The 14706-nt window shown below is 38.7% G+C and overlaps 1 protein-coding gene across 1 annotated transcript in view; it reads left to right on the top strand.

Moving 5' to 3' along the window:
- The first annotated feature begins 10887 nt into the window (after nt 1-10887).
- The window catches only part of LOC134227533 (dihydrolipoyllysine-residue succinyltransferase component of 2-oxoglutarate dehydrogenase complex, mitochondrial), a 30538-nt gene continuing 26719 nt past the window's right edge, over nt 10888-14706 (top strand). The window contains exons 1-3 of the mRNA XM_062709099.1: nt 10888-11020; nt 11148-11337; nt 12885-12970. Of these exons, the coding sequence (XP_062565083.1) occupies nt 11242-11337; nt 12885-12970 (182 nt within the window). The 5' untranslated portion in view covers nt 10888-11020; nt 11148-11241. The remainder of the gene's footprint in view (nt 11021-11147; nt 11338-12884; nt 12971-14706) is intronic.

Genomic DNA, 14706 nt, shown 5'->3' with positions numbered 1-14706 from the left:
TGAGACTATTAATTACGAACAACTTATCATGGACATTAACAATTTTGAGGAAGTAAAGTTCCCTTCGAACCCCCACAATACTGTTTATACACGAGACATTGTAAGTGAGGTTCGTTCTGATCATCTCAATACTGAAGAACGATCTAAACTTTTCCAATTACTCCGAAGCTACCCCACAGCTTTCTACAGGGATGGAGATGATCTTTCCTTTACTAATGTTGTTAAACATCGTATTAATACAAGCGATGAATTGCCAATTTACACTAAAAGTTACAGATACCCGTTTGTTCATAAAGAGGAAGTCCAAACACAAATTTCTAAATTGCTAGCCCAAGGTATAATCAGGCCCAGTACTTTCCCCATGGGCGTCGCCCATATGGATTGTACCTAAGAAACTAGACGCCTCAGGCAAGCGAAAGTGGCGCCTCGTAGTCGACTACCGAAAATTGAACAGCAAAACTGTAGACGATAAATACCCTCTACCTAATATCACCGAGATATTAGACAAGTTGGGTAAGTGTCAGTATTTCAGTACGTTGGATTTGGCCTCCGGCTTCCATCAAATCGAGGTGGATTCGAGAGACGTACAGAAAACAGCTTTCCAAGTAGATCATGGCCTATACGAATATTTACGTATGCCATTCGGTCTCAAAAACGCGCCGGCTACTTTCCAACGCGTTATGGACCATGTGCTCCGAAAGTTCATAGGCAAATGTTGTCTCATTTATATGGACGATATCATTGTCTATTCTACTTCTCTACAGGAACACTTAGAAAACTTGGGAAAAATATTACGAGCATTAGAAGAAGTGAACCTAAAATTACAGTTAGACAAATGTGAATTCCTTAAAAAGGAAGTTGCTTTCTTAGGTCACATTGTCACTGCCGAGGTGTAAAACCAAACCCTGACAAGATAGTAGCCATTCGAAACTGGCCCTTCCGAAAACTCAGAAGGAACTCAAAGGATTTCTTGGAATCCTAGGGTACTATCGTAGATTTATTCTAGACTTTGCTAAAATCACTAAGCCATTAACGGCTCCAGTTACGCAAAGGCGAAGTAGTGGAACATACTCAATTATTCGTAAAAACGTTTGAAAAATGTAAGGACTTGCTTACACAAAGTGATGTCCTCCAGTATCCAGACATGGATAAACCATTTATCTTAACCACAGACGCGAGTAATTTTGCTCTTGGTGCAGTCTTATCCACAAGGCCAAGTGGGAAAAGATAGACCCGTTGCCTTTGCCTCTAGAACGCTAACCAAAACGGAGGAAAATTACTCAGCCATAGAGAAAGAACTTTTAGCCATTGTATGGGCTACACAGTACTTCCGACTCTACCTATTTGGAAGGAAATTCACCCTTTACACTGATCATCAGCCCCTTACCTACGCCTTAAATTTAAAACGCCAAACACCAGATTGGTAAAATGGAGGCTGAAACTTCTAGAATACGACTTCGAGATAAAGCATCGCCCAGGGAAACAGAACGTAGTAGCTGATGCCTTATCCAGGATACCTAACGAAACGTCCCATGAAATCAATGTCAACGAAGAGGAACAATCAACGGATGATAGTTCTGTTCACTCCGCTGATACTGACGACTTGGACTTTGTTAAATGTACTGAGAAACCCATAAACGTGTTTCACAACCAAATAATTTTGAAAGTTGGCGCGGAAGACTCCGAAGTTTATGAGGAAATCTTTCCAAAAATGTACAGAAGAACTATAACAAAAATTAACTTTGGTATGGCAACATTATTCCGAATATTTCGAGATTACATGCGTCCCGGTAAACTCAATTGTATCCTCTGTCCAGAAAACATCATACCATCGATACAAACGGTATATAAAAACCACTTCAGTCGTTGTAAAACCTTCAAAGTATGATCTGATCTCGATCAAAATCAAGTAATAGAGGAAACTCATGAGACTGCTCACAGAGGAATCCTTGAAAACAAAGAACAAATTTTTAGAAGGTGGTATTTTCCAAATATGAAAAGGAAAATCCGTACATACGTCATCTTATGCCCTACTTGTAATAAGATGAAGTACGAAAGGAAGCCTTACAAAATCAAACATGGAGAAACCCTGATCCCTCACAAACCTTTAGATATCATCCATGTTGATATATTTATCTCTCAACCTTACATGTTTCTGTCTGTTGTTGACAAATTAACCAGATTCGGTGTCCTTTTACCGATCAAATCAAGATCTATCCCAGACATAAGAAAAGCTATTTTGAAATATTTTTCCTTATTCGGTACTCCTAAGTTGATGGTGTCAGACAATGAACCTTCATTAAAGTCTATTGAAGTGAGAGGATTACTGGACAATTTGAACGTACAACAATACTTTACCCCCTGCAATCGTAGCGAAACAAATGGGATTGTCGAGCGATATCATTCGACAATTGCAGAAATATTTCGTTGCAATAAACATAAGTTCCCAAACATCTCACCAAAAGAAATGTTCCTCATTTCAAACACACTTTACAATAACACCATTCACTCGGCAACCGGAATGAAACCACGAGAAGTATTTTATGGCATTAAAGACGGCCAAGAACGACCCCTAGACCTGCCCCTATTACTCGAAGCCCGTGATAAAATTTATGATGAAGTAATGTTGAAGATTTCAGAGACGCAGAAAAAAACAAATTTACAAAGGAACTCTTCACGTGAAAACGCACCAATATTAGAACCTGGTCAAGTAGTGTTTAACGAAAGACAAGGAGTCAAATCTAAAAGATTGGAGAAATTTAACTCTACAATAGTAGATCAGGATAACCAAATGACTTATCGCGACCGGTTAAATCGGAAACTCCATAAAACAAGGTTGAAAAGAATCAGGAAATGATGAAATGTATTAATTCTTAACTGATCAATCCATATTACGATATTAATCTTTTCTTTCTCCACCCTAGGAATGGACAGCTTGCGAAAAGCATGAAAACCCTATGAACCCCTGGAGGATTATACATTAACATTCCAATACATGAATTCAAATACCATACTCATGATTTCAAAATTTTAGGACACTCTTGCACGAAGTACAGCGCTCACACAGAAGCCTAAAGGAATATGATACCCCTGCAACAAAGCATTCCAACTCCTGCAAGCCACGCTTGGAGAGTAAGTAAAATATTCCCTGCCTACGAATCATTCCCTTCCGTTATCCTAGATCCCCACTTAAACCCTATATGTCTGTCCCGAACTAGCTCTGGATGAAAGAGCAATACCTCTTTATTATTGTTAACCCCCACTGAATCGATGTTATCTAACGTAAATATTATACAGATACCATTACGAACTACGTAACTCTACCTATTACAATTGATTCTCAGATGAATCTTCCCTTGTCGTATAAAAAATACATAAAATACGTAGTATTTGCAATTAAAATGATAGGAAACGTCAGACAAAACCTAATACTTATTATAGATATGGTAGTCAAAGAATTCGGAAACTAAAACAGATAATCAACAGAATACGTAGCGAATCGATTTAGATCAGACTAGTACACTAGCAATAAACCCTAAACTATGAAATTCCTCTTTTAGGCACCCTTCCTGATACTCATCACCCTTCCTTTATTGATTGAACCATCTAAACTTTCCCTGAGAAACCTCAACGAAGACCTCATTTTATTTTTAAGATATGGAGATTGGAGAATTCAAACCGGAAACTTAAAAATTGTACACCCCATTAACCTAACAATAATACAGGAATCTATTGATTACTTGACTTCATCCTTTTATACAAGAGTAGATAGCAAAAACCCTTTAGGAGGCATAGTCAAACACAAGATAAAAGCATTGTACAACAACTTTCTTCAAATAAAACCATCAGAACATCATAGAGCAAAAAGATGGGATTCGTTGGGAACTGGTTGGAAATGGCTGGCCGGATCACCAGATGCACAAGATCTTCATATCATCAATTCTACAATGAATGAGTTAATTACCCAGAATAATCAGCAAGTTCATATAAATAGCCGCATCAATACAAGAATTTCGGAGCTGACCAGCAGCATTAACAAAATTATCAACAGCATGAAAACGAACGAGCTAGCAAATGAGATCTCGGCTATCATTACAATAATAAATATTGATATCATCAACAAACTCCTAGAAGACATACAAGACGCCATCATCCTATCAAAAACAGCTACAATCGCCAACAGAGTACTTTCTATTCAAGAGATTTCGTTCATAAAATCGCTTCTACAAAATCAAGGAGTGAACATAGATGTTCCAGATGAGGCCCTACAACATGTCACCCCTAAGTTCGCCGCAACTCAACACACCCTCCTATACATCCTTCACGGGCCACAGTTAGATAATGTAACATCTTCTGTGATTCGAATTCACCCAATAATACACAAGAACCAAATTATTTATGATTATCCGGAATATGTCGTGAAAAGTGAAAATTCTCTATATACCACAAGTGAACCCTTTGAATTCGTTCAAAAGGCGAAATACCTAAAGGAAATGCACGATACTTGTATCTATCCCTAGTATTTGGGAAACAATCGATATGCAATTCCACGTTTTATAATAGGACATCTCAATTACTTGTAACGGAGAATACACTTTTGGTCCAGAATGCAAAAACCACACTCTTAGTAGTAACTGTGGACCAGACGATCGTACATTAGAAGGAAATTTTCTAATATCATTTGGAAACTGCTCTATCACGTTCAACAACCATTCATTTCGGAACAACGAAATCATTCAAGAGGCTACTGTAATCTATGGAGCATTACACAACATAAAAACTAGCTGGAATTACCATCAACATTTGGATATATTCACACTCAGCAACGAAACTCTCGAGACCCGAGACAAGCTACAACACGTTTATTTGGAGCAATATAGCTTGAAATTAAAATTTTGGACTTTAACCGGAGGACTTTCCAGCATCTACATCATCATCTCAATCATAATTTTCATTATAGCCAAGACCAGATGTCGAGTTCAACTCAAAGGACCGAGACGATCCTCACTTGGGGAGGGAGAAGTTATCGAACACCCATCGAACCACGATAATCCTTCCACCGAGCTACTACGCAATAAGCTGCAAATTATACAACAACAACAACAACAACAAATAGCCCTTGCACTGGGCACCGTCAATGCATTGCCGTCAGCCGCCGATACCAACAGCAACATCAACAACAACACATGTGCACCTTAACCGACGTTAACCCGACACCATCGTTTCCCATATCAGCAGTCCAGAAGTAGGATGCCCAATCAGCAGGAATCACGACGTTGACGACAGCTAGGGCAATAAATTATTAATCAGCAGAAATAGGGTACTCGTAAGTTCCAATGTACAATAAATTTCATTCTGTTCGTAATCGTTGGTCCGTGAAGTTCTGTTTTTCGAACTTCTTGTAATAGTTTTATTTTTTAAAAAAAGCCTTTTGGCTAGATAGATAATATAACTTATATATATATATATATATATATATATATATATATATATATATATATATATATATATATATATATATATATATATATATATATATATATATATATATATATATATATATATATATATATATTATATGTATAATTATTTGTAAATTGTTTTTCTTATCTTATATATAAAAATGAAATGGTCTGTGTTCGTATCCGCATAACTCGAAAACGGCTGGATGGATTTTTTCATTTCTTCAGCAGAAACATTCGTTACAGTTTCCGACGGGTTTATATGATATTTTCTAAAGCGAAAATTACGAGTAAATTTGAGCAAACCGTGAAAAACTAAAATTGTGATTTCTATGCGAACTTTGCATGGGCAGTTCAGAACGCACATTCTCGCCTACTATGCAGGACAACGTCTGCCGGGTCGACTAGTTGTATATAAATATAGTATTCTTGAATAAAAATCCAGGGTGGGTCGTTGAGCACAATGTTACAAGCACACATTTTACGGTGTATTGGAACAAAGAATTCACAAACTGTGGCACACTGTTGCACACTTTTGACATCAAATTTGCTAAATCTCAAAATGTGGCAACCCTGCCAAATATTGTCATTCTGCCCGCGTTTTTTCTCAAACATAAAATCTAGGAACTTTTTTCAAATGGGCGCAACTGTTGACCTTGAAATTTGAAACGATTCATACTCTTTCTATTCAGAATATTTCGATCAACTGACATTACTTCCAGATGGATCGAAATCTGTTATTTCTGTTGAGTGCTTCAGTTGACCAAAATATTCTGAATTAAGAGCACAATCGCCATTTCAAAAATCAAGGTCAGAATCAATTAGGTCCATTTGAACAAGTTCCTAGAAATAACTTTGTTAACATATTTTGTTTCCGGATTTGTAAACGGATTTTTCAGGACAAATAACATTTGTTAATGAGCATGCAGCAAGGGATTAAGGCTCGGATTCAGGTGATAATTTGTCGAGTTGGCGATTCAAAACCTCGGATAATCATCTCCGAAATAGACTATCGACTAGATATCGGTGGCATTAAAAATAAACATTAGCGTCTAGATTCGACAGGTAGGCGAGTCTTTTAGCAAAAAAATCAGAGGAGCGACATCCAATTTTTTTACTATGGATTTTGACAGGTTTGCCTGTTCGTTCTTTTTGGGGATAAATTTATCCCCAGTGTCAAATTACCCCAATACTGATTTATTTTGCAATAGTATGTGCGCGAATTTTGAATGTTTACGATTTACAGGAGAATATGATGCAAAACGCACATACCACTCAATAATGCAACATGATACAATCATGAGAAAATAGAAAAAAATTAACGAATTAAAAATAAGAACTATTTTACTCTCGATTCCATGCTTTAAACTTGAGAATGTTTAACTTATTTGCTCAATAATTCAGAATGCTACTTGCACAAGGTACTGTCGATGCCTTTGTTCGTTTATATCATGTTCACCCTCGGAATTGTTCGCAGTGCACTTAGAGTGCACATAGTGCACATAGAGTAGCAGGCTTAACAACACAGATAGAAACGCCGGTAGCGCCACTCAGTGACGAGTACCGTAAACATGGTGTAAGGAAGGTTGTTGTCTACACTTTTTACGGCTGCTGCACCCTGGAAGTAAATGTTATCGAAGTAAACAGTCGGTCCCTCATTCTTTAGAAAATTTAGGTGCAACTTACGTGACGGCGGGTGAATGAATTATTGGCAGTGGCTGATTTTCTACCCGCCGCTGTCACATCCAGGCGCTATAGTATATGCGTAAAATAGCCAGCATGAGTTAACCGCCAGAAGTTTGTATGGCGAAAGACATCTAACGCGGGTTTTCTCAACAGTAAGAACTTTTCACGAAAAACTATTTGGTACCAGTCATGTAGGAATGTGTCCGCTACTACGCCTACCAAATATTTTTTCGATTAAGGTGCTTATTTTCGAGATATTAAACATTAGATGCCTTTCTCCAAAAGATATTTTAGTTACTAGATAAAGATTGTCGCTTCGGTTCCCTTTGTTCTGCTGTCCGGAACATGTTGGGTACCAAGCTGTCAAATCGTATGGATTTTTCTTCTGTAACATTTATTTAGCTCCCCTATCCTCGCCAGCAAAAGATGTTCCGGGCAGTGACGACAGCGACAATCTTTATCTGGTAACTAAAATATCTTTTCTTTCGCCATACTGATTTCCAAAAGTTAACTCCTAGTGTGCCGCTGTAAGCACGCTCAAAGCAGGCGATTCATTCTATCCAAAGCTCATTCTTCAGGACAAATCACTATTTGTGAATGAGGATTCAGCAAGGGATTAAGGCTCGGATTCAGGTGATAATATGTCGAGTTGGCAAACATACGCGATTCAAAACCTCGGATAATCATCTCCGAAATAAACATTGGCGTCTAGATTCGACGGGTAGGCGAGTATCTGTTAGTAAAAAATCAGAGGAGCGACATCCAATTTTTTACTATGGATTTTGACAGGTTTGCCTGTTCGTTCTTTTTGGGGATAAATGTATCCCCAGTGTCAAATTACCCCAATACTGATTTATTCTGCAATAGTATGTGCGCGAATTTTGAATGTTTACGTTTTTATAGGAGAACATGATGCAAAACGCCCATACCACTAAATAATGCAACATGATACAATCATGAGAAAATAGAAAAAAAAATTAACGAATTAAAAATAAGAACTATTTCACTCTCGATTCCATGCTTTAAACTTGAGAATGTTTAACTTATTTGCTCAATAATTCAGAATGCTACTTGAACAAGGTACTGTCGATGCCTTTGTTCGTTTTATATCATTTTCACCCTCGGAATTGTTTATGTTGCATTCGCAGTGCACTCGTATTGGTGACTCAGAAAAGATGTGACAAAGATGGCGTAGCTTGTCATCCCCGTGAAAAAAAATGGATGGATCGGCTTTAGAGGTTTATAGACGAATCCAAGTAAAAATAAGAAGAAGACACACGACGGTGTTAACTTTGACAGATCCTACAGCACAGCATAGGAAGATCATTTTAAAATGCTTATAATAAACTCTAGAGAAATTGTAATTAAAATCTGATTAATGTAGCGTACGGAAAAAGTTCTGAATTATATATTTAGAAGCTTATCTAAATTTTTTGAATATTTTCCAAAAATGTATCTATCATACAGTTCGGAACTTTTTCCGTATCATGCTTCAATCAGATTTTAATTACATTTTGTCTAGAATTTATTATAAGCATTTTAAAATGATCTTCCTATGCTGTGCTGTAGGATCTGTCAAAGTTAACACCGTCGTGTGTCTTCTTCTTATTTTTACTTGGATTCGTCTATTGTGTTCCGGCGGTGGAAAGTACAGAATAGTTTATATCTTGGCTTATGGCAATGCAATATTTAATAATTGCATGTAGAAAACGTTTTGTTTATCTTCATACACTTCCGCCTCTGGTATGTTCCATATTCTTCCAAAGATTTTCTGCATATACAAAAATTCAAAGGACCTGTACCCTTGCCCCTACCTTCTGATAATTGATTTCAAAAATGAAGTAACTCGATGCTTATAGAGAGGTTAGAAGAGTTGTGAGCTCGAATTCCTCCTAATCTGCAACCGGGAAAATATCAGTAGATGCACAACCGATGGAAGCGGAAAGAGGATCAATCTGGCTGCTGCCTGTGAATAATATCAGCACAAACAGCAGGGACTGTTTTCGTGGTATTATATTTATGGAGTTGTTCTGACCCGTTCAGAATGATGCGAAGCGGCGCAGGCTCAGTCTCTCCGGTTCCTGCTGAAATTCTGTTTTTTAAAGATTACTTCCAGTTTATGCGGCGGGAGAAATGAAAAGTATATTTTTCAGTTTTTCACATTTGACAGAAGTCCTTTTTTTCTAATGTTTATGTTCGAACAGAGTTGCCAAATTTTATCATTTTGCCACATATAAAATACGGAACCTCGTGGCACACTTGAGGCACATGCATATAAATGGGCACGAATTGTATTGTGCTCAGCGTCCCTCCCTTGGATACATTTTTATTGTACACAGAATAATTCATCCGGGGCTTAGGTGAAACAGTCAAGGAAACAGTTGAGACTCGATGGTCAACTGTGATGAAAAGAAGAACAAGTGTTAAAACAAGAGAAAAGAAGCAGCGTCTTTGCAGGTCTCGTCTCAGCTGCCAATGCTTTAGAAAATTTAGGTGAAACTTACGTGACGTGAATGAATTATTGGCAGTGGCTGATTTTCTACCCGCCGCTGTCACATCCAGGCGCTATAGTATATGCGTAAAATAGCCAGCATGAGTTAACCGCCAGTAGTTTGTATGGCGAAAGACATCTAACGCGGGTTTTCTCAACAGTAAAAACTTTTCACGAAAAACCATTTGGTACCAGTCATGTAGGAATGTGTCCGCTACTACGCCTACCAAATATTTTTTCGATTAAGAGCATCATTATCGGTCGCGAGCATTTTAATCACCCGCGCAGCGCTTTCATTTTGGTTTCGTCACTCGTTTCCGTATGTGTCACTATTTTCGGCTCTCAATTTGGTTGCTGTATTCCGTACCGGTGACGTTTGACAGATGACAGTTCATCAAATAGCAGCGCTCTTATCGCGCTACCAAATTTGGTCACCAGTCAGTCGCGCTACTGTTATAGCAGCGCGTTTAGTAGCGTCCGGTAAAGTGTCAAGTAATGATACTGCGCTGCCAAACGGCTTAAACTCACCACCGGTAATCTTGCTCTAAGGTGCTTATTTTCGAGATACACTGGATTCTGTTTTTACACGATTTATATTTTCTCATTTTTCCACTCATCCTAAATGCTTAACGCGAATCAATTATCATGTGATTTTTCTTTGATTTATCCTGGATTTTTTGAAACATGTTGCGAAGAGTTTGGTGATAAATTGAAGTCACACGATCAAAAACACGAACGAAAAAAAATCGTGTAAAAACAAAATCCTGTGTATTAAACGTTAGATGCCTTTCGCCAAAATATATTTTAGTTACTAGATAAAGATTGTCGCTTCGGTTCCCTTTGTTCTGCTGTCCGGAACATGTTGGGTACCAAGCTGTCAAATCGTATGGATTTTTCTTCTTTGACATTTAGCTCCCCTATCCTCGCCAGCAAAAGATGTTCCGGGCAGCGACGACAGCGACAATCTTTATCTGGTAACTAAAATATCTTTTCTTTCGCCATACTGATTTCCAAAAGTTAACTCCTAGTGTGCCACTGTAAGCACGCTCAAAGCAGGCGATTCATTCTATCCAAAGCTCATCAGCCTTTCACGTAGAATGAAAATACTATCGAAAAATCAGGTAAAAGTTACGTGAATTTCAGGTGGAAAAAATCTACGTACTTTTTCAGGTGGAAAAAACGTGCAGATTTTTTTGGGTGTTGTTCGTAGTTTCCATACCGACCGAGTAAAGGCGCTGCATGACAAAACGTCATTATAAATGGATGCAGAATCCATCAACGTGCACCGAAAAGTTTGCAAAAGGCTCGCTCCAGTGACAGAACATCAGAACAGTGAACAGTCTGAAAACGTTGGTCGAGAGAAACAGGGAGAGTGGCAAAAGTGAGTTGAGTGCGGGCCAAAGGAAAGGCTGACGATTGTCGGTGTGATCATCTGGCTCCGATTCGTTTCTTGCTGGCATTTTATGTGCATAATCATAGGAATTAATTTTCACCTTCTTCGCAAGCAGTTGCTGTCGATATTTTAGGAGGACCCGTTTAGTGTGGTGAAACATACACGGTGCAAGTGGCCGACCAATTTTCCAACCCATATCTCTCGACGCGATGGCTGGATTGCTGTCGATCTCATCGCGTAATTTTCCGCGAACCGCTCTGAAAATCAGCGGTAGCCTTCGGTCTCTTGAAGGAGCCCCAAAGCAGGTAGGTTCTACGGAAATATTTCCTCGATGATTAATAACAGATATGAGCTGATGATATCCAGTTGGTTCGATCATCGTAGTCGAGCTTTCGGTATTATGTAATCCCGGTGGGAAATATTTGCGAAATCGTTCACTGGCTTGCTCAAATTGAGAAAATAAATCGCAGACACGATACTCATGGTGCTCCAGATACCAATTTTACTCTTCTACGATCAAAACGGCTTGTGTATTCGTTATGCAAATCGATTAATCTTGGTTGCATACATAGTTGCTTATCTGCTTGGAGCATCGACAGCATGCAGCGAGTGAAAATCCCGTCTTGTCGGGTGACTGTCACCACCTGGAGACTGACACGCCTGTCAAACTCATTGCATTGTCTCCCTCTCATCATTTTGGGGCTTTGGCTCCCTCACTTTATGACGACAGCTTTATATTGCAGGGGGAGCGTTCACCTGTCTCATCCATCTAAGCGAAGCAACTTGTAAACTGTTCTTCAAAAGATTATTAGATTAGATTATTAGTTAGCATTACATTCGTTTTTGGGATTTTATGCATTCGTATACCTTGAGGCTAATTCTATGACCCTTTCCGGGAATGTCGTAAAATTTGATACACCGGAATTTGATCATGTACCTTTATCATGGTTTTGCTTTCGATTCACTGATACAAACAAATTATAATGAATCGCCTGCTTTGAGCGTGCTTACAGCGGCACACTAGGAGTTAACTTTTGAAAATCAGTATGGCGAAAGGCATCTAATGTTTAATATATCGAAAATAAGTACCTTAATCGAAAAAATATTTGGTAGGCGTAGTAGCTAACACCTTCCTACATAACTGGTACCAAATAGTTTTTCGTAAAAAGTTCCTACTGTTGAGAAAACCCGCGTTAGATGTCTTTCGCCATACAAACTTCAGGTGGTTAACTCTTGCCGGCTATTTTTACATATACGTTAGCGCCTGGGTACGGCAGCGGCGGGTAGGAAACCAACCACTGTATCTGATTCATTGAAGTTGTATTTTTATTGAGTACGATATCCTAGTGGTTTTTAAGGACAAGGAAGCGATTAGGAAAATTTAATCAATATTTGAAGCAACAAAGGGTAATTAGGTCAATAAAGTAATATAATCCGGCAGGTACATATTTGAGTCATCATTACTATTACCTCTTTGAAACCTGGAACCTGAAACTGCGAAAACATAAATTGTATTTGTAGATGGTGGATTTCACTTCAGCAGTCTATGGTCACGCACGGATATTCAGACTGACTAGATAGACTTGACGGACGAACCGTACTCCAGACACCAGGTCAGATTTGGTTAAGTTCGACGATTTACTTTTCGGAACTTGGACGGAATTGAAGAACGTAGATTTTTTTAAATTTAATTTTGAGTTTGCAGAAAACAGTTGAAAAAAGTATTCTCCACAACGGGTAAGAAAGGACGGACGGACCCAAAAAGAATTGTCCGTCAAGCTCTAGTGTCTATTGATAGAATGAAAGTTTAACACAAGCATATACAATCTTATATTTTTTCTCTTTTTTTCAGGCTAGTTTGCGATTTGTTCACCAGGAGCGCAATGCTTTGCGAACTTTAATGCGGACGACAGCCGTTGAACACGTTTCGACCAACAGGTGAGTAAGGGAATTGCTGTTGGTTCTTCATCCGTTTTATTCATTCAAACAATCCGGAGTGGTTTTTTCTATTCGTAAGATTTCTCCTCTTTCGTCGGGGTTTGACCGCACGTCGCCAACCGGGCAGTCTGCAAAGAGTTCGCAAATCGTCTTTCAATCTGATCGATGCACCTTTGATCTCACCTTCCCTTCTTGTGCTCGTACGATCGCTGTTGGAATGCATTTTGCGCCGGGTAACAGGGCTACGTACCTAGCCCACCGTAGTTGGTCGAGTCTCGCGGTATGAACGATGGGTGATTGTTTTCAACAGATGGAATTCGTGGTTCATTCACTTGCTCCGTAAACCATGTTTTATCTGCACTCCATAATAGATGCTATGCAGCAAAGACTCCCAAGTGTACGTTTATCCTCTACGAGAATTGTCCAGGTCTCATGTGTTTAGAGGACTACTGATTTAATGAGCGTATTGTAGATAGCCAATTTGGTACGACATCGAAGTCGTACTCAAAAGTACGTACGATTTTCTGCCACGATATGTCTCCAAGTTTCTCTGTCGGTATCGTCCAAGTGCACCACAAGTGCACGAAATCATTACCCACGTTGATTACGTTACCAACAATGAATCGCCTGCTTTGAGCGTGCTTACAGCGGCACACTAGGAGTTAACTTTCTGAAATCAGTATGGCGAAAGGCATCTAAGGTTCGATTTCTCAAAATTAAGCACCTTCATCGAAAAAATATTTGGTAGGCGTAGTAGCAGACACCTTCCTACATAACCGGTACCAAATAGTTTTTCATGAAAAGTTTCTATTTTCGAGAAAACCAGCGTTAGATGTCTTTCACCATACAAATTTCTGGCGGTTAACTCATGCTGGCTATTTTGCGCATATACTATAGCGCCTAGATGTGGCAGCGGCGAGTAGAAAATCAGCCACTGCCAATAATTCATTCATTGAACCCATAACCTCCTTCATATAGAGCAGGAAAAAGCGGTGGCCTAATGACTGCCAAGCCAAACTGAGAAAAACCACAGCGGAATTTGCTTAACATGTGCTTTATTAACATACCTATCACCATATTGTTTTCTTTTTTGGTCTTTATTAAAGAGATTTTCAGCCATAGACCATCTCATCTGTTTTCTGTCATTTATTTAGGATGTACATTGTAATACAATTCCATGGATTTTGGTGAATTTAAGTCACATAATTAGAAATACTCGGAAAAATGATGCGTGAATGCAAAACTTTATTCCTCAATTATTTATTTTCTCGCTACACGTTTGCTGGAAAGTTCCAAATCTTAAACCGGGAGTTTAAAAATATAAATGAATCGCCTGATTTGAGCGTGCTTACAGCGGCACACTAGGAGAACTTTTGGAAATCAGTATGGCGAAAGGCATCTAATGTTAAATATTTCGAAATTAAGCACCTTCATCGAAAAAATATTTGGTAGGCGTAGTAGCGGACACCTTCCTACATAACCGGTACCAAATAGTTTTTCATGAAAAGTTCCTAATTTTGAGAAAACTCGCGTTAGATGTCTTTCGCCATACAAATTTCTGGCGGCTCTTGCTGGCTATTTGCGCATATACGAAGCGGCGGGTAGAAAATCAGCCACTGCCAATAATTCATTCCTTTACGATTCTGTTTGGAATTTTTGTTTTAGGTTTTATTTATTCAATCGTCTTCGATGGTATCGTACAGAACAAAATTAAACATCACACACAACGTTGAAAT

The sequence above is a fragment of the Armigeres subalbatus genome, chromosome 1 (assembly GCF_024139115.2).
Source record: "Armigeres subalbatus isolate Guangzhou_Male chromosome 1, GZ_Asu_2, whole genome shotgun sequence".
NCBI classification, from domain to species: domain Eukaryota; kingdom Metazoa; phylum Arthropoda; class Insecta; order Diptera; family Culicidae; genus Armigeres; species Armigeres subalbatus.
The sequence above is the reverse complement of the archived record's forward strand: the minus strand, read 5'-3'. Positions and strand labels throughout refer to the sequence as shown.